This window comes from Macaca nemestrina, chromosome 18 (genome assembly GCF_043159975.1).
Source record: "Macaca nemestrina isolate mMacNem1 chromosome 18, mMacNem.hap1, whole genome shotgun sequence".
Lineage (NCBI taxonomy): Eukaryota > Metazoa > Chordata > Mammalia > Primates > Cercopithecidae > Macaca > Macaca nemestrina.
Window position 1 is genome coordinate 12,437,342 of NC_092142.1, and position 22,900 is coordinate 12,460,241.

A 22,900-nucleotide genomic window follows, 5' to 3' on the forward strand; every position below is an offset into this window, starting at 1 on the left:
GTTGGCATGGTGGCTCTTCCGCTGGATTCCTTGGGCTCACTCATGGGAGCTGGTGGTTAGACTGGAAGATCCAAGATGGCCCCATCCACATGTCTGGAGTCAGTGCTGGGGCGGCTCAGGTTGTGCTCCTGGTCTCTCATCCTCCAGTCGGCTGAGCTGGCTTCTTCATGTATGGGGTCAGGGCCTCTGTCCGGGAGAGCAAACGCAAAGCTGTGAGACCTGTTAACACCTAGCTACTAGAACTCACACAGTGTGATTCCTGCCACTTTGTGTTTTTTTTGGAAACAGAGGCTTGTTCTGTCACCCAGACTGGAGTGCAATGGCGCAATCTCAGCTCACTGCAACCTCTGCCTCCCATGTTCAAGACATTCTCCTGCGTCAGCCTCCCAAGTAGCTGGGATTACAGGCACCCGCCACCACACCCAGCTGATTTTTTTTTTTTGTGTGTGTTTTTAGTAGAGATGGAGTTTCACCATGTTTGCCAGGTTGGTCTTGAACTCCTGACCTCAGGTGATCCACCCACCTTCACCTCCAAAGTGCTGAGATTACAGGTGTGAGCCACTGCACCCGGCCCTTTCTGCCACATTCTCTTGGTAAAAGCAGGGCATGGTGGCTCATGCCTATAATCCCAGCAATTTAGGAGGCTGAGGTGGGAGTATTGCTTGAGGCCAGAAGTTTTGAGACCAGCCTGGGCAGCACAGCAAGACCTCATCTTTTAAAAAAATAATAAAATTAGCTAGGTGTTGTGGCATGCACCTGTAGTCCCAGCTACTCAGGAGGCTGAGGCCAGAGGATTGTTTGATCCCAGGAATTGGAGGTTACAGTGAGCTATGATTGCGCCATTGTACTCCAGCCTGGGCAATAGAGCGAGATGCTCCAACTCAAAAAAAAAAAAAAAAAAAGCAAAAAAAAGCACTACGCCAGCCAGATTCAAGAGGGTGCAGAAATAGACATCACCTCTGGCTGGGAGGAGCCACAAAGCCCCATTGCAAAGGGGCACTGCACAGGAATGGCAGGAATTTGAGGCTGTTCAACTCTTGACTATACCCCCCAGCTGGTTTTCCTGGTCTCATCTACGGCTATGAGAATATTTTCCAAAGAGAAGCACTGAAGATCATTTTGGTAATGGTAGCATCCTTCGCATCAAAGTGACTGCTTAGAAGGAACAGTTTCAATGTGGGCTCTGTGGTGTGTTTATTTAAATCAGAGGTAGAGGGCTGTATCCATTCTGCTCAATCTTCTGTACACAGATTTTCATTGAGGATTTTAAAAATTCTGAATTAATGTTACAGTGGATTTCTCAGTAGAATAGTATTTTCCATAACCTGGAGGTGAGTTGGTTCCATCATCCTTTTGTCTTGCCTACTTTTTCTTATATCATATCTTTTTATTTTTTTCTTTTGCCAGATGCCAAATGCAAAAAGGAGCGAAAGAAGAAAAAGAAAGTGACCAACATTATCTCATTTGATGATGAGGAGGATGAGCAGAACTCTGGGGACATTTTTAAAAAGACACCTGGGGCAGGGGAGAGCTCGGAGGACAACTCCGACCGCTCCTCTGTAAATATCATATCAGCCTTTGAAAGCCCCTTTGGGCCAAATTCCAATGGAAGTCAGAGCAGCAACTCGTGGAAAATTGATTCCCTGTCTTTGAATGGGGAGTTTGGGTACCAGAAGCTTGATGTGAAAAGCATCGATGATGAAGATGTGGATGAAAACGAAGATGATGTGTATGGAAACTCATCAGGAAGGAAGCACAGGGGCCACGCAGAGTCACCTGAGAAGTAAGTTCCCATCACACTTCTTTGTGTGTGTGTGTGTGAGATGGAGTCTCACCGTCCCCCAGGCTGAAGTGCTGTGGCATGATCTCAGCTCACTGCAGCCTGCACCTCCCGGGTTCAAGCTATTCTCCTGCCTCAGCCTTCCGAGTAGCTGAGATTACAGGCGCCTGTCACCACACCCAGCTAATTTTTCTGTTTTTAGTAGAGATGAGGTTTCACCACATTGACCAGGCTGGTCTCAAACTCTTGACCTCAAGTGATCCTCCTGCCTTGGCCTCCCAAAGTGCTAGGTTTACAGGCGTGAGCCACCATGCCCAGCCTCCCCTTGTGCTTTTAATGAGGGGGTTAAGTTCACCGTTTTCTCTTTCTATGGTATGAGGTAAAATACAACTGCAAGTTTTATATTTGCCCAGGGCATCATTCATTCTTCAGGTGTTGATTTAGGAGTGTTATTTGGAAGGAGTGTTATTTGCTCTTTCCCTGAGAACTGAAAGAGGGGAAGGGAGTACGTTTGAGGGCACTTAATACAAAGTTAAGGTCAGAATGTGTGCCTTGAAATTCTTGCTTTATACATACATCTGTCATTTTCACTTCCCAGAGTTCACAGGGTTTCACAGTCTGATGAGACTGTGCCTATTATTATTTTTTACTTTTACTCTGGATTTTCCTTGCATCTGACTTGCCACTAGCACAGGAAGCTCAGGACGAAGGCAGGGTTAGGAGAATAGTTGTGTTATGGTTACTTCTGTGTTTATCTGCAGGGGTGTGAGAATAGCAGTAACTTGCCTGCCCCTGCTGCCCTTAACCGTGGAGTTGGCCAGGCGCAGTGGCTCACACCTGTAATCCCAGCACTCTGGGACACCAAAGTGGGTGGATCACCTGAGGTCAGGAGTTCGAGACCAGCCTGACTAACATGGTGAAACCCCTTCTCTACTAAAAAAAATACAAAATTAGCCTGGCATGATGGTGCATACCTGTAACTCCAGATACTTAGGATGCTGAGGCAGGAGAATCGCTTGAACATGGGAGGCGGAGCCAAGATGACACCACTGCACTCCAGCCTGAGCAACAAGAGAGAAAGTCCTTCTCAAAAAAAAAACAAAAACCCAAAATACCCCAAATAAGCTAGTTGCCTCTTAGGCTTTGTAGAGCCCAGTGCCCTACTAATCATGACTACTGCAAAATCCAGTTCCTTAAAGTGTAAAATGACGCCAGGTGCAGTCGTTCACGCCTGTAATCCCAGCACTTTGAGAGGCTGAGGTGGGAGTACTGCTTAAGGCCAAGAGTTTGAGAGCAGCCTGGGCAACACAGCAAGACCCCATCTCTACAAAACATAAAAAATGTAAAATGAATATACAGAAATGTATCTTTCTGTCTGGCCTACATCTTACGGTATTGTTTAGGCTGCAGTATACCTTTAGCCCTAAGATTTTCATTTTCATGTTGTTTTAATATTAGGGTTTTTTTTTTTTTTTTTTTTCTGATGAGACTGTGCCTATTATTGCTTTTTATTTTTACTCTAGTCCTCATCCACATGGATACTTGTATTAATAGTGTTACCTTATTGATCATCTGAGATATGCCAGATGCTGCAGGTGATTTGTACACTGTATTGTAAGACTTCTAGCAACCCTGTGAGGTTCATGGGCATATCACCCCCATTTTACAGACAGAAGAACAGGATTCCATAGAGAGGCAAGATTTGTCAAAACCATTGGCGAAGCTGAGGTTTGGATTCAGATTTGCTGTAATCCAAAGCTTATACTGTCAATTTTTTTTTTTTTTTTGACATGGGTCTTGCTCTGTCACCCAGGCTGGAGCACAATGGCTCCGTCTCGGGTCACTGCAACCTCTGCTTCCAGGGTTCAAGTGATTCTCCTGCCTCAGCCTCCCAAGTAGCTGGGATTACAGGTGCCTGCCACTACGCCCAGCTAATTTTTGTATTTTTAGTAGAGACGGGGTTTCACCAAGTTGGCCAGGCTGATCTCAAACTCCTGACCTCATGATCTGCCTGGTTCGGCCTCCCAAAGTGCTGGGATTACAGGTGTGAGCCACTGCACCCAGCTCTTCTGTCAAATGTTTTTCATGTTTCTACATAATTATGGATACTGATTTTTGATGTGATGATTAATTTTGTGTGTCAGCCTAACTGGGCTGTGGGGTGCCCAGATTGAACGTTACTTCTGCTTCTGGGTGCGTCGGTGAGGATGTTTCTGGGTGAGGGTAGTGTCTAAATTGGTGGACTCAGTAAAGGAGACAGCCCTCCCCAGTGTGGAGGGACCCCATCCAATCCATTGAGGGCCCGAACAGAACAACAAGTGAAGGCAGGGAGGGATTCTTTCCTTTCCGCCTGCTAGCTTCCGCTGGGAAGTGGGTTTTCTGCCCTGGGCCAGGGACTCCTACCATCTGCTCTCCCGGTTCTCAGGCTTCAGGCTGGGACTTCGCCACACCACCAGCTTTCCTGGGTCTTCGGCTTGTGGACTGTGGGTCATGGGACTTCCTGGTCTCTGTGGTTGCGTGGACCAGTTCCTCAATATAAACCTGTATCTGTATCTGTCTCTGTCTCCATGCACGCACCCCTTGGCTCCATTTCTCCGCAGAACCCTGGCTAATGCAGTTGCCGTTCAGTCAGATCAACACGTTACGACTTGTGAAATGTTTCCCCTTTTGTTGGGTATTTAGGTTGATGGTTTCTGTTTTTGCTTTTTGTTATCAGCCTATCTTTTGTTTGCAGCCTATCTCAAATGAATATTTTCACACACAAGATTTTTTCCTACGACTGAACTCTTTGTTAGGGCAGCTTTTCAACAGCCCTTGTTCTTGCTCATAGCGTGTGAGTGTTTTTATATCTGGCATCCAAGTCGTGTGACCTGCTGTGTTATTCAGGGCTCTCCAGAGAGGCAGAACCAGTGGGGCGGGACTGAGCGGGGCGCATTCTGTATGTGGATGTGTATAGTTCCTTCTCCGTCCTGCTCTGTTTTTGCCTCAATTTCTACCTCTGTCTCTACCTCTAACTCCGTCTCTATCTATCTCTGTTTCTGTCTGTCTGTGTCTCTGTTTCCTGTCTGTTTGTTTGTTTTGTTTTGTTTTTGAGATGGAGTCTTGCTTTGTTACCCAGGCTGGAGTACAGTGGCACGATCTCGGCTCACTGCAACCTCTGCCTGCGGGGTTTAAGTAATTCTTGTGCCTCAGCCTCTCAAGTAGCTGGGATTACAGGTACCCACCACACCCTGCTAACTTTTGTGTTTTTAGTAGAGATGGGGTTTCGTCCTGTTGTCCAGGCCAGACTCAAACTCCTGACCTTGTGATCCACCTGCCTTGGCCTCTCAGAGTGCTGGGATTACAGGCATGAGCCACCGTGCCCAGTCTTCTCTCGACTTATTTTAAGGAATTGGCTCATGTGATTGTGGGGCTGGGAAGTCCAAAATCCGCAGGGTAGGCGTGTGGACTGGAGACCCAGGGAAGAGTTGCAGTTCAGGTCCAGAGGCAATCTGCTGGTGGAATTTCTTCTTCTTCTGGAAGGTCCATCTTTTTCCTATTGAGGCCTTGCACTGCTTGCATGAAGCCCGCCCACATTATGCAGCGTAATCTGGTTCACCCAAAATCTACTGATTTAAAATGTTAATCTCATTCAAAAAATACCCTTGTAGAAACATCTAGAATAATGTTTGACCAAATGTCTGGATATTGTGGCCCAGCCAAATTGGCACATACAATTAACCCTCGCAAGTGCCTTTATTCTTTTTTTTTTGGAACAGTCTTGCTTCATGGCCCCAGCTGCAGTGCAGTGGCGTGATCTTAGTTCACTGCAACCTCCGCCTCCCGGGTTCAAGCGATTCTCCTGCCTCAGCCTCCAGAGTAGGTGGGACTACAGGAGTGCGCCACTGCACCCGGCTAATTTTTGTATTTTTAGTAGAGATGGGGTTTCACCATGTTGGCCAGGCTGGTATTGAACTCCTGAGCTCAAGTGATCCACCTGCTTCAGCCTCCCAAAGTGCTGGGATTGCCGGCATGAGCCTCCGCACCTGGCCACGTGCCTTTACTTTGTAATCTGGGCCTTTGAGGAGATGCTGCTTGCTGATGCCAGTGAGTGTAGCCACATGGGTGAGGCTGGTGTGTGAGCCAAGGCAGCCCCCAGCATTGTGATGTGTAAATGCCCAACACAGTGCAGGGTGACCTTCACTTGGCCTGGGCCCTCCGAAGCCAGAGGGCCTCCTGCAGACTCCGGACAGCTCTCCCTGGCATTCAGAGGGATCTTGATTGACCCTGCCACAGAGCAGCCTGGGGAAGACACAGCGGAGTGATGGGATGGCCTGCTGAGTAATGCTTTGATTTTGATTCTAAGCTGGTGTTCACAGGGAAGGTCGAGGGGGCTGGTGCACAGCAGATGTGCGAGGGGAATGTGGCCAGACCGGGAGAAGCTCACTGTGGATTGCCAAAGCCTCTGGCAGAGTCTGCTGCCCTATGGTCTTTAAGATCCTCTGTTGGTCAAAGTTAGGCTTACTCCTCGGTTTACCGGTCGTTAAACCACTTCTTTGATGTCTGAAGAAGTCTTGTTTCTTCTGCCTCAGTATTTATCTCAAGTACTAGCTTTGCTTTTTGTATTTTTCTTTAAAAGGGATAGTATTTTTATTACAGTCAGGGTTTGTCGTTTTGTTCTTCGTTTTTGTTTGTTTGTTTTTGTTTTTTGTTTGTCTTTTTTTGTTTTTTGAGACAGGTCTTGCTCTGTCATGCAGGCTGGAGTGCAGTGGACTGATCACAGCTCACTGCAGCGTTGAACTCCTAGTGTCAAGTGATCTCCCTACCTCAGCCTCCTGAGTAGCTAGGACTATAGGTGCATGCCACCAGGCGCAGCTAATTCTTTATAGAAATGGGGTCTCAAGGCATTGCCCAGGTTGGTCTTGACTTCCTGGCCTCAAGTGATCCTCCCATGTTGGCCTCCCAAAGTGTTGGGATTTTAGGCATGGGCCACTGCGCCAGGCCCAGACAGGGCTTTTAAAATCACTTTATATGTGTTCTCTGATACCGGTAGGGAAGGAGGGGGAAACATAATTCAGAAAGGACTACAAACATATGTGGCGTCTCGCTATTCTGCATCTCACTAGCAGTTAAACAAATGCAAAGTGAAACAAGGCCGCATATTTTGCCCATCGTATTTGCAGAGACCTTGGGTTGGCGCCCTGGTGGAAGGGAAAGGTCTTGCTGTCAGTGGGTCCTTAGTTCCAGGCACATCCCATGGCATCCACTTGGTGTCTGTGGGATGAATGAGGCTGCAGGGGTGGTGTACAGGGGCTGCCCTCAAAGACAGCTGGAAGCAGTTGAGCTGGAAGCAGTTGATAGCCTTGGGGGAAAGCAGTTCGACAAATTGGCGTGAACTTAAGGATGTTTATTCCACTGGATTTAGCAGTCCCAGTGCAAGCAGCTACCCGGAGAACATACCCTCGATTCAGGGAAAAGTTGCTGCATCTAGATACCAAAGTCCTTATTCAGAGAAGCAGAACACTGGAGTTGACCTAAATGTGCAGCCACAGGGGGACAGTTAACAGCAGAAGATTTTGTAGTTTAAGCCTTGACATCTTGACGTTTGGAATCTCAGACATCTCAAATGATGTTTAAGAGTATCTAGTGTTATGAAGATGAGCTAATCAGTGTATTATATAGATGTATATATATATTTTTTTGTTTGTTTGTTTTGTTTTTTTTTGAGATGGATTCTCGCTCTGTCACTCAGGCTGGAGTACAGTGGCACAATCTCGGCTCACTGCAATCCCTGCCTCCTGGGTTCAAGCGATTCTCCTGCCTCAGCCTCCCAAGTGTCTGGGATTAGAGGTGCCCACCACCACACCCGGTTAATTTTTCTGTATTTTTAGTAGAGATGGGGTTTCACCATGTTGGCCGGGCTAGTCTCAAACTCTTGACCTCAGGTGATCCACCCACCTTGGCCTCCCAAAGTGTTGGGATTATAGGCGTTAGCCACAGCACCTAGAGTGTTTTTTTGGTTTTTTGTTTGTTTGTTTTGAGACAGGGTCTCGCTCTGTGGCCCAGGATGGAGGCAGTGGAATGATCTCAGCTCACTGCAGCCCTCGACCTCCCAGGCTCAAGGGATCCTCCCACCTCAGCCGCTCCAGTAGCTGGTCTACAGATGTGCAACACCATACCTGGCTAATTTTAAAATTTTTTGTAAAGACAGGGCTCGAACTCCTGGGCTCAAGTGATCCTTCTGCCTCGGCCTCCCAAAGTACCGGGATTACAAGTGTGACCCACTGGCCTGACCAGCAGTCTTTAATGTAACTCATTTTGAGGTGGTGGTCCTTGGGGCTCACTTCTCGGGTTTGGAACCTCATCCTCTTGGGGCCCGGCTTCACCTTGTCCTTGGATATGTTGCGGGGAAGTGTCGAGAATTATCTTAGAAATCAGCAGAACGTCGCACCTGCCCAGAAGCAGTGGAGTGGCCGAGACAGGTCTGGCTGCTTTTGCTGCCTTCTCCTGAAAGGGCGCCCCTGACCACCTCTGGGTGCCTGCCCTGTGGTCACCAGTGGCCGGGTCAGAGCCTCAGGAGGGCACATTGACAGATTCCAGAGGCACAGCCAAGTTCACCTGGTTCTCTGCCCAGGTTGGGCGTGCTGCCAGGACACCGGCGGGAGTGGTTCTTCTTTTGCCCCCATCCTGCTGTCTGAAAGCCTCATTGTGTTACGGGCATGGTTGAATGATCCGTCTTGCAAAATTCTGCTGGATTATTTACTCCTGCGCTTCTCGCTCTGTGCCAGATGTCTGGCCAAAAGCTAGAGAGGGCTGAAAGGAGACTTCTACCTGACAAGCCTCTAAAATAGGAGCTGGCAAACCATGCCTGCAGGCCAAATCCGCCCCCAAGCAGTGAACGGCTGTTACGTTTTTAAAGAGTTGTTAAGAGACACCAACAAAGAAGAGTATGTCACAAAGCCTGAAATATGTACTCTGTGGTCTATTACAATATTTGTCGATTTTAGAGTAACTCTAAAATAAAGACAAACTACATAAGTAATGTCACTTGTGGGCAGGAGACGAGAGACTCAGTGCACTTGAATTTGGAAGACCTGGGCTCCAGTCCCACAGCCTTGGTTCTATTGCTTAGGGCTGATGGCCTTGGACAAGCCACACACTTTCTTCTTTTACTTCCCTTCCCTTTGTTTGCCCCTCCCTCCCCCTTTCCTTCCCTTCTTAAGTAGATATGATTATGATCTGCTTTGGTCTTCTTTATCTACTGAGATACAAAATGATGTTTAAACCTTATAGTACAGGCTGGGTGCGGTGGCTCACGCCTGTAATCCCAGCACTTTGGGAGGCAGAGGCAGGGATCATGAGGTCAGATCGAGACCATCCTGGCTAACACGGTGAAACCCTGTCTCTACTAAAAATACAAAAATTAGCTGGGCTTGGTGGTGGGCGTCTGTAGTCCCAGCTACTCGGGAGGCTGAGGCAGGAGAATGGCGTGAACCCAGGAGGCGGAGCTTGCAGTGAGCTGAGATTGCGCCCCTGCACTCCAGCCTGGGCGACAGAGGGAGACTCTGTCTCAAAAAAAAAAAAAAAGCTTACAGTGCAGCTGGCTCTCTGCCTCCATGGACTCTGCATCCGTGGGTTCTGCCTCTATGGTTTCAGCCAACTGTGGATCGAAAATATTACCCAAAAAAAACCCAATAAAAATAATACAGATAAAAATACGGTATAACAACTATTTACATAGCATTTGGATTTTATTAGATATCGTAAGCAATCTAGTGATGATGTAAAGTACATATGTGGGGGGATGTGCTTATGCAAATACAACACCATTTTACATCGGGGACTTTAGGCTAGGCGAGGTGGCTTATGCCTGTTATCCAAGCACTTGGGGAGGCTGAGGTGGGAGGATCGCTTCAGGCTAGGATTTTGAGACCAGCCTGGACAACATAGCGAAACCCTGTCTTCACAAAAAACCAAACCAAACAAAAAATTAGTCGGGTATGGTGGCTCACGCCTGTAGTCCAAACTCCTTGGGAGGCTGAGGCAGGAGGGTCCGCTGAATCCCAGGAGCTCAAGGTTGCAGTGAACTGTGATTGTGCCACTGTCCTCCAGCATGGGCAACAGAGCAAGACCCCGACTCTAAAAACAAACAAGAGACTTTGAGCATCCTCAGATTTGCAGGGGGTTTTTGAAACGGTTGATACAGATGGAATGCAGATACTGGGTGACGACTATACTGCAAAAATAGCTCCAGGTATTTATTAACATTTCTTGATTGCTCAGAGGCAGGGGCCATTACTCCCAAACAAACCCTACCACATAGCCTGGCGTTACAAAGATGGCACGCATTAGAGTTTTGTACTTTGTGGGTAAGGTGACAATATAACAGATCATATGAGCCTGGTTAATAGTTGAGCCGACCCCCTTTCTTGGAAGGGACCCAGACGTGACTGGTCTGATTCTGTCCTTTTACCCATGAGGGGCTCAGAAGCAGTGAGGCAGAGTAGCACTAGCCCCAGCTCAGGTGACTGCTGTCATTTCAGAACCTGGAGCAGATGGCCTATGATGCATGTGCTGTTCCCTCCCCCAAGTCTCTGTTCCTGTTCTTGGGAAGGAACAGAGCTTGGGCCAGCCCCCTCCTGAAGCCCAGCTTCTTCCAGGCAGCCTTCCATGACCTTCCTCTACGATCTGAGCTGCCATTTCCAGCTTCTTGCAGGATTATTTGATTCATGTTCATGCTCCCCAGCAGACTGCAAGCTCCCTGAGGGCAGGATCAACACTGTTCACTGGCTTTTTTGCCGCCAGTAGGGATCACAGTGCCTGGCATAGAATAGGTGCTCGATAAACACTGGTTGAGAGAACAAATGCAAGAGGTCTGGATCTGGACTCCATGCTCCTCCCAGCCCATACCTCTTTCTGTTCTCAGCCCTGCCGTGGCCTGGTTAGTTCTCAAGAGGGTGATGTGGATGCTTGTTGGTGAATCATGAGGCCTCTGGGCTCTTTGGCCTGTCCTGCAGCTGTGTTCTTTCACCTTAGGCCACTGGACGGGAACACCTGCCTCTCCCAGATGCACAGCTGGGCTCCGCTGAAGGTGCTGCACAATGACTCGGACATCCTCTTCCCTGTCAGCGGCGTGGGCTCCTACAGCCCGGCAGGTGGGTGTCTCCCGATTACTCCTTTCCTCCAGTAAGAGCTTTGGCTTCGAGAAGCAGCGGGAGTATCTGAGTTCCCTGGACAGGTAGGAATGGGAGCTGGGAGGCACAGGAGGGGGGTGGGGATGGGGCTCAGGGCCAGGTGGGGCTCACTGAGATGCAGAAGTGAGCAAGGGCTTGGCTTCTCTACCTGAACCTGGGTATCCTGAGGTGCTCCGGTGGAGTGCTTGTCGGGCTGAACCGGCTGGCAAGTCACCAGGGCCCTCAGGCCCGTTTTTCTCCCTTACCAGTGGCTCGTTGAACTTGATCATTTAAAAACTGACCACAAATAGTGACCATGATTTTACCTCTTTGGAGACGCAAGAAGGTAACTGAACCCCTGTCTGTAAAGGCCCTGCCACCCTGTGCAGAAAAGTGCTTGGAGATCAGGAAGTAGCTTGGTTAAAAGCTGTTTCTGGGCTGGGTGCAATGTCTCACGCCTGTAATCCCAGCACTTTGTGAAGCCGAGGTGGGTAGATCCCCTGAGGTCAGGAGTTTGAGACCAGCCTGGCCAACATGGTGAAGCCCTGTCTCTACTAAAAATACAAAGATTAGCCGGGTGTGGTGGTGTGTGTCTGTAGTCCAAGGTACTCAGGAGGCTGAGGCAGGAGAATCGCCTGAACCCGGGAGGTGGAGGTTGCAGTGAGCCGAGATCATGGCACCGTCCTCCACCCTGGGCGACAGAGTGAGACTCCATCTCAAAATAAATAAATAAATAAATAAGTAAATAAATAAAAAGTCTCTGGGGTGGGTCAGCGTTTTCCTACCGTTCCACACGGTTGAGCACGTGCCCATGTGGTTTGTTATTGCTTGCTTCAGCGCACGTCGCGGGGAGGACATGGTTGATCCCAGCTGGCCCGTGGGGTGCAGTGTAAAGCAGCTGGCACAGCATCTGGCTCAGAGAAGTGCCCAGTTGCTGTCCCTGCCCCCAGAGCACCGCTGGGTCAGAGAAGGCTTGGCCCAACCCACTTAAGCGCCTCCTCATTTTCCTAGGAAGTGAATGTCCCTTGTCTGGGCCCAGATTTAGGAAATTATGACTGGAGCCCACCAATCACTCAGGAAGCTGTTGAAATTCTGAACTGGGGTGTAGACTCTTCCTGTCCCTTGGCAGGGAGGAGAAACCTACTCAAACTAGTCAAGCGCAGAGGCAGGGCGGGGCAGCCACTGGCAGCAGGACGGGGCCAGTTGGATGCAGTACCAGCTCTAGAAAGTTGTGTAAGCCCGAGTGCTTTACTGCTCCGAGTGCCAGCATTCCTGGCTGTTAAATGAGGCCGAATGCTTCCTGTCTGTCAGTTGCTGTGTCCTCATCTGGAAAACGGGGATGACAGTGACAATGAGAGCCAGCATTTGCAAAGCTGAAGGCGTCCTGCACTGCGATGTGGCTGGACCTGACGAACTCATCTGCTCTTGACCACAGTCCTGTGAGACTGGGGGTGTGATTATATCAGCTCCCTTTGAGATCCACGGTGAAGGTGCCCTGAGTTAATCTGGGGAAGGTGCCAGGCACATGCCAAGGCCCCTGATGAGAGCTTCCTGGACATCTTGTCTGTGGCCCGGGAGCTGGGGCGTTGGCATGGAGGGGCCTTTCTTGATTTAGTAGGGGTGCTGTCATCTTTCTCATGTGGCCTCCTTCCACTTCCTGATGGGGGTCTGCCCATCTCCTCTTTTCCTAGTCCGTCTTTTTTTTTTTTTTTGAGATGGAGTCTCACACTGTCACCCAGGCTGGAGTGCAGTGGCGTGATCTTAGCTCACTGCAACCTCCACCTTCTGTGTTCAAGCGATTCTCCTGCCTCAGCTTCCAGAATAGCTGGGATTACAGGCGCCCGCCACCATGCCCAGCTAATTTTTTAAAATATTTTTAATAGAGATCGGGTTTCACCATATTGGCCAGGCTGATCTCAAACTCCTGACCTCAGGTGATCCGCCCTCCTCGGCCTCCCAAAGTGTTGGGATTACAGGCGTGAGCCACCGTGCCCAGCCTTTTCTAGTCCGTCTTTGCTCCCTGTTCATTCTCACGCCCTCCTTGGCCCACAGCATTGCCTCAGTCACATAACCTTCCACACCAACTGAAATTTCTCACTGGGTCTCAGTTGAGGTCCCCTAAAAGTGACAATCTCGTAGGCCTAGCTCATGTCTGCAGGCCAGGCCACAGCAGTCCTGCATTTCTAGACCATCCTTGGTCCAAATAGCCAAAGGTTAGGGGGTTGGTGACCTTGCCAATGCCTGTTCAGCAGCAGTGTAGATGCAGGCAGGTCAGCTGAGGAGGGGCAGGGGCTGGGAGAGAGCTGGTGGTCCCAGGGTATGTCTAGGACCCCTGGGGAGTTTTGAATGTGTGTTCACAGCCTCTGTCTCATGAATCAATTTCCTGCTCTCCCTGTCCCGTTCCCCACGGAGGGGACCTTGTAGTTGGGTTCCTGAATTATTGTGGGACCGTGAGGTGCTTGCAGTAGGTGGTCTGATTGTTTCAGCAGCTCCTTTGCTGCTTAGCTGGGCCCTCCTGAACCATCAGACATCCGAGTCACCTTTTTCGTGCATGTTGGGCTTTGGTGTTAGAGAACCCAGAGCTCTTCTTTGTCCTCTGGGCAGATGTCTCCAGGGAAGGTAACGCCCCATCAGCCTCTAGAGTCCTTGCAGATTTCCTGTGGCCCCACACCCGGCAGTCAGCTCGTAGACTCAGCTCCATCTTCTCACTGCTGATGGGACCCGTGCTCCAGCTGATGTCAACTGCACTCTCTGGGCAGTCAGCTCGCAGACTCAGCTCCATCTCACTGCTGATGGGACCCGAGCTCCAGCTGATGTCTATTGCATTCCCTGGGCAGTCAGCTCGCCGACTCAGCTCCATCTTCTCACTGCTGATGGGACCCGAGCTCCAGCTGATGTCAACTGCACTCTCTGGGCAGTCAGCTCGCAGACTCAGCTCCATCTCACTGCTGATGGGACCCGAGCTCCAGCTGATGTCTATTGCATTCCCTGGGCAGTCAGCTCGCCGACTCAGCTCCATCTTCTCACTGCTGATGGGACCCGAGCTCCAGCTGATGTCTATTGCATTCCCTGGGCAGTCAGCTCACAGACTCAGCTCCATCTTCTCACTGCTGATGGGACGCGAGCTCCAGCTGATGTCTATTGCATTCCCTGGGCAGTCAGCTCGCAGACTCAGCTCCATCTTCTCACTGCTGATGGGACGCGAGCTCCAGCTGATGTCTATTGCATTCCCTGGGCAGTCAGCTTGCCGACTCAGCTCCATTTTCTCACTGCTGATGGGACGCGAGCTCCAGCTGATGTCTATTGCATTCCCTGGGCAGTCAGCTCGCAGACTCGGCTCCATCTTCTCACTGCTGATGGGACCCGAGCTCCAGTTGCTGCCTATTGCACTCTGTGGATATGATGTGTGCAGGCGTCGGCCGGCATTTCCTTTCACTGCAGTAACGATACTGTCGGGGCTGGCAAGCTGGGACAGCCTGGGGGCTGCACACAGGGGCAAGACGTGGCATAGGAAGGAACACTATTCTAGGACTGTGTCAGGATGTTGGACTCAGATCCAGGGGAATGGGTAGCCTGATTGGAACGCCAGGTTGCATCAAGTCACTTCTGTCCTGATGCCTCATTTCCATGGGAGGCGTGGAGCCAAGTGGTGCCAAGATTCTGCCTGCCTGCCCAGGTGGCCACTGCCAGCATTTCTCCTGAGACTCCATTCCTTTTGCTCCATTTCTGCGTCTTGTCCCTTCTAAGGGACATCTTCCTCCCTTAGCGACATTCTGATATTCCCTCTCATTCTGGAGGCACTTCGTCTTTTAATGGAGACTTCCCACATGGAGGGCTCCTCACCTTAGCAGACTTTTGTCATCTTTGAACACACTGGTGCCTTTGAGTCACTAGCCTGTTAGTTCCAGAGACTACTTATGGCCCCACTTCTTGTGAATGTCTTTCCTAAATGCACTTAATGCAGGGAAAAGTGGCCTTTTTAGAAAGCTGCAGACATTGTCAGCAGTTAGACCATGCTGCCCCCTAGTGTCTTACTTAAGGCACTACAAGCAGGAGCAGTTTTGTCTTAACAGCAAGCTGATTCATTATACCCGGTTTCTGACGTTGGTTCTGAATACGGACTTCATGCATAATTCTAGGTGGCTCAAGGTCGAAAATGACACAGGCCAGGCACAGTTGCTCACATCTGTATTCCAAGCACTTTGGGAGGCCAAGGTGGAAGGACTGCTCGAGCCCAGGAGTTTGAGACCAGCCTGGGCAACATAGTGGGACCCCCATCTCTACAAAAAAATAAAAAATAAATTAGCTGGGCATGGTGCCACACACCTGTAGTCCCAGGTACTTGAGAGGCTGAGGCAGGAGGACCACTTGAGCCTGGGAGGTTGAAGGTGCAGTGAGCCATGATCACACCACACCACTGCACTCCAGCCTGGGTGATAGAGTGAGACCCTGTCTTAAAAAAAAAAAAAAAAAAAAAAAAGGCACAGGTTAAAGGGAAGCATAGGGCTTTTTTTTTTTTTTTTTTTTTTTTTAAATGGAGTTTCGCTTTTGTTGCCCAGGCTGGAGTGCAATGGCGCGATCTTGGCTCACTGCACCCTCTGCCTCCCGGGTTCAAGCGATTCTCTTGCCTCAGCCTTCCAAGTAGCTGGGATTATAGGCATGCACCAACATGCCTGGTTAATTTTTGTATTTTTAGTAGAGATGGGGTTTCACCATGTTGGCCAGGCTGGTCTCGAACTCCTGACCTCAGGTGATCCACCTGCTTCGACCTCCCAAAGTGCTGGGATTACAAGAGTGAGCCACCATGCCCGGCCTAGTATAGGACTTTCTATTTCTTTCTTTCTTTATTTTTTTTTTGAGATGGAGTCTCACTTTGTCACCCAGGCTGGAGTGCAGTGGCATGACCTTGGCTCACTGCAAGCTCTGCCTCCCGGATTCACGCCATTCTCCTGCCTCAGCCTCCGGAGTAGCTGGGACTACAGGCGCCTGCCACCACGCCTGGCTAATTTTTTGTATTTTTAGTAGAGACGGGGTTTCACCATGTTAGCCAGGATGGTCTGGATCTTCTGACCTCACGATCTGCTCGCCTTGGCCTCCCAAAGTGCTGGGATTCCAGGGTGAGCCACCGCGTCCGGCCAGGGCTTTCTGTTTCTACAGTGACTGATGCCAAGTCTGAGATGATCTCTGAACAACAGGAAACAGCTGATTAAAATCCAGCACGCAGGCAAGATGGAGAAAAATTTCTTAGTCAAGTGATGTAGCAGATGAGCCAATGTCTGCATTGTGTCTTTGTCTTATGGAAAACACGGAATGAGAAAAGTGACCTCTTTCTGTCAATGCTCTCTCTGCACAGATGCCCCCCTCGGAAGCCTGGAGAACGGGACAGGACCAGAGGACCACGTTCTCCCGGATCCTGGACTTCGGTACAGGTTAATGTTGAGAAACCCAGTTACCTTTGGCATTGAAACGTCCTATTCACAGCTGTGCATTTTATACTTTTTTAGAGATAGGAGTGCACCTGCTAGGATTAAGGGGCAAGGGCTTACTTCACTTTTATGTTTAGATTTAGTCTTTTTTTTTGAGTCGCCCAGGCTGGAGTGCAGTGGCTGAGTCTTGGCTCACTGCAACCTCCGCCTCCCGAGTTCAAGCCATTCTCTTGCCTCAGCCTCCTGAGTAGGTAGAGTTACAGGCACACACCACCATGCCCAGCTAATTTTTTTGTATTTTTAGTAGAGATGGGGTTTCACAGTGTTGGCCAGGTTGGTGTCGAACTCCTGACCTCAGGTGATCTGCCCACCTCGGCCTCCCAAAGTTCTGGGATTATAGGCATGAGCAGATTTAGTCTTTACATCATAGAAGATGCAGTTGCCAAAGGTCTTAGGTCATTACTCCCTCAGAGAGACTGTATAAGAGATGGTAGATGCCAAATGTCAACACTTTTTGGGGCATATCTGGGTGCCTCCTCTTTCGTTATTTTCTTAATTTAAATATTTGTTGGCCAGGCGCGGTGGCTCAAGCCTGTAATCCCAGCACTTTGGGAGGCCGAGGCAGGCGGATCACGAGGTCAGGAGATCAAGACCATCCTGGCTAACACGGTGAAACCCCGTCTCTACTAAAAATACAAAAAGAAATTAGCCGGGCGTGGTGGCGGGCACCTGTAGTCCCAGCTACTCGGGAGGCTGAGGCAGGAGAATGGCGTGAACCCGGGAGGCGGAGCTTGCAGTAAGCCGAGATCGCGCCACTGCACTCCAGTCTGGGCGACAGAGCGAGACTCCATCTCAAAAAAAAAAAAAAAAAAAAAAAAAAAAATTGTTGATATTTGATAAGAAGATTTGACAATCCTAGTGTTGTATATTTAAGCCATTTAGATATTACATAGCATTTGTGAAGTGCTCGGTATGCTGTCTGGCAGGTAGTAAGCACTATATAGGTTTTCTTTTTCTTTTTTCAAATAAAATATCTCAAGGGGAAATTGAGTTGTCCCAAGTTGTTTGATGTTTTTTTCTGTTTTTTTTTTTTTTTTCTTTTTGAGACAGAGTCTCATTCTGTCGCTGAGGCTGGAGTGCAGTGGCTTGATCTCTGCTCACTGCAACCTCCGCCTCCTGGGTTGGTGCCATTCTCCTGCCTCAGCCTCCGGAGTGGCGGGGACTACAGGCGCCCGCCACCACGCCCGGCTAATTTTTTGTATTTTTAGTAGAGACGGGGTTCGCCAGGATGGTCTGGATCTCCTGACCTCGTGATCCACCCGCCTTGGCCTCCCAAAGTGCTGGGATTACAGGCGTGAGCCACTGCACCTGGCTGGTTTTTTTTTTTTTTTTTTTTTTGAGACAGAGTCTCACTCTGTCGCCTAAGCTGGAGTGCAGTGGCACGATCTCGGCTCACTGCAACCTCTGCCTCCTGGGTTCAAGCTATTCTCCTGCCTCAGACTCTCAAGTACCTGGGATTACACATGTCCACTACCATGCCCGGCTAATTTTTGTATTTTTCAGGAGAGATGGGGTTTCCCCATGTTGACCGGGGTGGTCTTGAACTCCTGGCCTCATGTGATCCACCTGCCTTGGCCTCTCAAAGAGCTGGGATTCCAGGCATGGGCCACCGCGCCCAGCCTGGTCATAACATTTTTATCTAGCCTGGGTGACAGAGTGAGACCCTGGATGCTTGGTGGCAGAACCAGTATGGACACCAAAGTCTTTCTTACGCCACTGCCATCCTTGCTGCTCTTACCGTTTTCTTCTTCTGTCTCTCCTCATGGTTGTAATTTGGGGTCCCAGGGTTCTGTTACATCCTAATTTTCAACCTTAGCTCTAGAGTGGAACTTCCTGACTACTGTAAGCCATATTAGGCGCCACGGTCTCACCTGGAACAGGCAAGGGTTCTGCTGTCTCAAAATGACACTGCTCGTAGGAAGCTCGTCCCAGTTAGTTCAGCGTCAGAAGGAATTGGTATTGCCAGACCTTTCCAGGGCGTGGAGTCTATTTTTGCTATTGATGTTAGAAAATGTGGCTAGGCATGGTGGCTCATGCCTGTAATCTCAGCACTTTGGGAGGCCAAGGTGGGAGGATTACTTGAGGCCAGGAGTTCAAGACCACCTGTCTGGGCAAGGTAGTGAGACCCTGTCTCTACCAAATAAACAACAACAAAAATTATCCAGATATGGTGGTGCTCGCCTGTAGTGTCAGCTACTTAGGAGACTGAGGTGGGAAGATCACTCGAACCCAGGAGTTCAAGCCTTCAGTGAGGTGAGATCGCGCCACTGCACTCCAGCCATTGAGACCCTGTCTTAAAAAAAAAAAAAGTTGGAAAATGCAGGAGTAAATGAAAAAAGAAAATCACTGTTAACCCTCAACTCCATTATGTTGTTGATGTTTTGGTACTTTTCCTTCTAGTCATGGGGGATGTGTGTGTGTGTGTGTATCTCTGTTAACCGTGTGATGACTGGGCTGTTCTCACTGAAGATACTAAGCTTTATTTTTCACGTGATAAATTATTTGTAAACATACAGTTGATTCTTACTGTTCCCAGTAGTTACGTTCTATAAAGTTGCCATGAAGACTGAACCAGTGCTCCTAAGGGAAGTACATGGTTAGGTTGCTTTGAGCCTCTGGTCACACATTTTGTTTTTGAGATGGACTCTTGCTCTTTTGCCCGGGCTGGAGTGCAGTGGCAAGATCTCGGCTCACTGCAACCTCTGCTTCCCGGGTTCAAGTGATTCTTGTGCCTCAGCCTCCTGAGTAGCTGGGATTACAGGCCTGCACCACCACGCCCAGCTAATTTTTGTATTTTTAGTAGAGATGGGTTTTCACCATGTTGGCCAGGCTGGTCTTGAACTCCTGACCTCAGGTGATCCACCCGCCTCGGCCTCCCATCGTATTGGGATCACATGTGAGAGCCACCGCACCTGGCCTGGTCACAGCATTTTTATCAACTGATCAATACATAACCTGGTTTTATGTCTGTTCCTGTTTAAAGACACCTTGTTTAATGTATATAGTTCATTCATTAACATTGCACTCACAACCAGCAGCACTGTAAGCCATGCCTGAATGAAGCATCTTTAACTCACAAAACTATCTCCATACGGCACATCACAGCGTTCCTGTGCTTAGGAGCTGTCGGCAGTACCACTTCAGCACTGTGCCTGGGGACATTTTAAACAACAAAATCAAGTGAAAAAAAAAAAAAGGCCGGGCACGGTGGATCACACCTGTAATCCCAGCACATTGGGAGGCTGAGGCAGGTGGATCACCTGAGGTCGGGAGTTTGCGACCAGTCTGACCAACATGGCACAATCCCATTTCTGGTAAAAATACAAAAATTAGCCGGGTGTGGTGGCGCAGGCCTGTAATCCCAGCTACTTGGGAGGCTGAGGCACGAGAATCGGTTGAACCCAGGAGGTGGAGGTTACAGTGAGCCAAGATTGCACAAAAGAAAGAAAAGTGAAAAAAAAAAATGCTGAAAACATAGACAGCAAAGAGGATGCTTGTTTGTGGTGTAAGATCTGAGGTCCCAGCTGTTCGACTTCAGCTGAGAACATGCACATTAGGGACCGAAATTATTGGCCTCTGCACATGTTCATGAATGACTGTGAAAGCACCTCAAGTATTGACTCTGGGGTTACAAATAAACTTTAGTGCGTAGATGAATTTGCAAATACGGAATCTGCAGATAACAAGGCCTGACTAATTTCCGATGACTGCTTCTATCCCTTCTGGTAGAGGTACCGGGGTAAACCGACCTCTGCTAGCTTTTGGAGTGGTGAGGGTGTGTACTTTCAGTGGCCGAGTGTAACTTCCTCCTGCCTGCTTTTTCCTAGCGTGGAAGCCAGCTCTCCAGGCCATGGAAGTCCTCTGAGCAGCCTGTTACCTTCTGCCTCAGTGCCAGAGTCCATGACAATGAGTAAGTACTTTTGCAGCCACCTCCACCAGCTCTGGGATGACTCCTGGCCCATGTCTCATGGCAGTGCCTTTGTGCTTATAGCCCTGTGACTGTGGGTTCAAGTCAGGTATGTACATCCCTGGTTGTAGACTGGAGATGTGGTGTGTGCTTGTGAATTTCCAGAACTGTGGTTAATGCATGGCACTTGGCCGTGTGCGCACGGGCGTGCCTTAGGGGTGGAGCTGCATTGCCATAGAATTCTGTGGTTCCACGTTTCGGGGTTTGCCTCCCGTAATGCAGTTAGCTACAGAGGACCTATTTTAGCTGGATTTCCTTTGTAACTCTGGAGGACTCATTTTGTAAGTGAAGAAGAATGTGTCTCTCCAAGATGATTAAACTTTGCTAATGATCAGGCTTCAACTGTTTCCAATTTTACTACCTAGAAAAATTTTTAGAGATATAGCAAGGAAGGCTAGGTTTGAATGGCTTCGTGTAACAAAGAATCAACCAACTGTTCTATAAACCGACAGGTGCTCCTGGTACCTCACTCGCATCTTGAGCCAGCATTTGTCCCATGGCCTCCCCTGGCTGCAGAGGGGGTGCTTGTTCCCAATTAAAAAAAAAATTAGCTTTTGTTGCTAAGGAAGGAAGAAGGAGTTTGGGAGGCACCCAGCATTTTCTGATTCAAGGATGAAGCAGGAAGTGAGCAGACACTGTTATGTAAACCAACAGTTGGTTTATTTTTTGTATATGAAGCCATTCAGATCTACTTTTCTTGAAGTTCTCATGGTCAAGGAGATGTGATGGAAATTTCTCTCTATCCAGAGGTAGACGGGCTGGGGCTGGCATGTGGCTCCACGGCCATCAGAGACTGAGACTCCTCCTGTCTTGCCTCGTAGGCCAAAATAGCCAGTTTAGCTCCAGCCATTTCATTCTCATTCCAGGCGGCAGGAAAGAGGAGAGGGCAAAAGGGAGACTTCGTCTGTTTCTACATATAGGATTCAGGGGCCTGAGCTTGGACAGGGAAAATATTACAATGTTTTTCATTTAGCTCTGGGTGAAATGTAGTGTTTTCTTCAATTACGATCATTCTATTTTGTTGTAATTGGTTTCCTTTGTGATATGGTATGTGTTATATATTTTAATACATTTTCCTGAAAAGGAGCCCATGGTTATTCCTAGACTACAGAATGGGCTCTTGGTACAAAAACGGTGAAGCCCCCCCACCGTCACTGGAAGGTGCTCACAGTATACCACTTGTGCCTGGGGCCAGCATTCATCTCATGGCCCCCTGTGGCTGCAGAGGGGGCAATTGTTCTCGATAAAGAAGAAATTAGTTTTTGTTGCTAAGGAAGGAAGAAAGAGTCTGGGAGGCACCCAGCGTTCTTTGACTCAAGGGTGAAGCAGGAAGTGAGCAGACACCGCGAGGCTGCTGCGTAGGAACGGCTGGCCGCACTTTTTGTATGATGAGCGTGTGTGGTTTACTGTGGCGCTGCTCAGCCCTGAACTCGGCTGAGCAGGTGTTAATAGATCACTCGGTCTGTGGGACATGTTAATAGATCACTCGGTCTGTGGGACACGAGGTGGGTGAGTGTGTAGCTGGCTGCTTTTCACTGGTCAGTCTTTTGTTTACCACAGTACTGTTACTTACCCTATAGTTTACTTTATTATTCATTTTTATTTATTTTTTTGTAGAGGTGAGGTCTCACCATGTTGTCCAGGCTGGTCTTGAACTCCCGGGCTCAAGCGATCCACCTGCCTCAGCCTCCCAAAGCGGTGGGATGACAGGTGTGAGCCACCGTGCATGGCCTACTATAGTTTACTTTTTTTTTTTTTTTTTTTTTTTTGAGACAGAGTCTGGCTCTTGTTGCCCAGGCTGGAGTGCAATGGCACGATCTCAGCTCACTGCAACCTCCACCCCCTGGGTTCAAGTGATTCCCCTGCCTCAGCCTCCTGAGTAGCTGGGATTACAGGCCCACGCCTTTCTAATTTTTGTATTTTTAGTAGAGACGGGGTTTTGCCATGTTAGCCTGGCTGGTCTTGAACTCCTAACCTCATGATCTGCCTGCTTCTCCCAAAGTGCTGGGATTACAGGCGTGAGCCACCATGCCCGGACTATAGTTTATTTTTAATGATGCACTTCAACAAACTTGAATGGCTTTATTTTTTGAAAAAGGAAACTTTATCTCACTACTGTAAATGGAGAGTCACTATGAGTTAATCAAAATCGCAGATCACTGTAAAATGAAGACAATGGAAGGAAATTATTACTAAGTGTGCCTGGCATGGTTGCCTGCCCTGGATTCTGATTGAGACCCACTCTCATTGTTCAAAAGAGAGATGGGTGCTGCTTCTTTTTGGCCCTGGTCTATGTCAAGCATCTCAGTCTTTGTACTGCCGAGAAGCTCTGTAACCATCAGAAAGACCAGAAGTGGGGTGATCAGCAGTGCGGGGAAAGCCCATTTGGGTGCAGCCCCTGCGCCCAGCCTTTTGGAAATGCTTCTGCAAAAGAGAATTGTGCCGGAAAAGTAGGGGTTGAAATGGAACAGCCACATCCTGCCATCAGGCTGCGCTTTATGGCCCCACAGACCAA

At 49.0% G+C, this 22,900-nt stretch overlaps 1 protein-coding gene across 6 annotated transcripts in view; it reads left to right on the top strand.

Annotated features, from left to right (window-relative positions):
* LOC105467916 (sorting nexin 29) overlaps positions 1-22,900 on the top strand; it is a 590,024-nt gene that overhangs the window by 74,768 nt on the left and 492,356 nt on the right. For 5 of the 6 annotated variants that reach the window (XR_011616096.1, XM_071083659.1, XM_071083660.1 and 2 more), the window contains 4 exons: positions 1,408-1,783; positions 10,796-10,914; positions 16,286-16,361; positions 20,246-20,328. Coding sequence is in view for 5 of the 6 variants with exons in the window: in XM_071083659.1 (XP_070939760.1) it covers positions 1,408-1,783; positions 10,796-10,914; positions 16,286-16,361; positions 20,246-20,328 (654 nt within the window). In the remaining variant the exon portion in view is untranslated. The remainder of the gene's footprint in view (positions 1-1,407; positions 1,784-10,795; positions 10,915-16,285; positions 16,362-20,245; positions 20,329-22,900) is intronic. The other variant, XM_071083656.1, reaches the window with a different exon arrangement.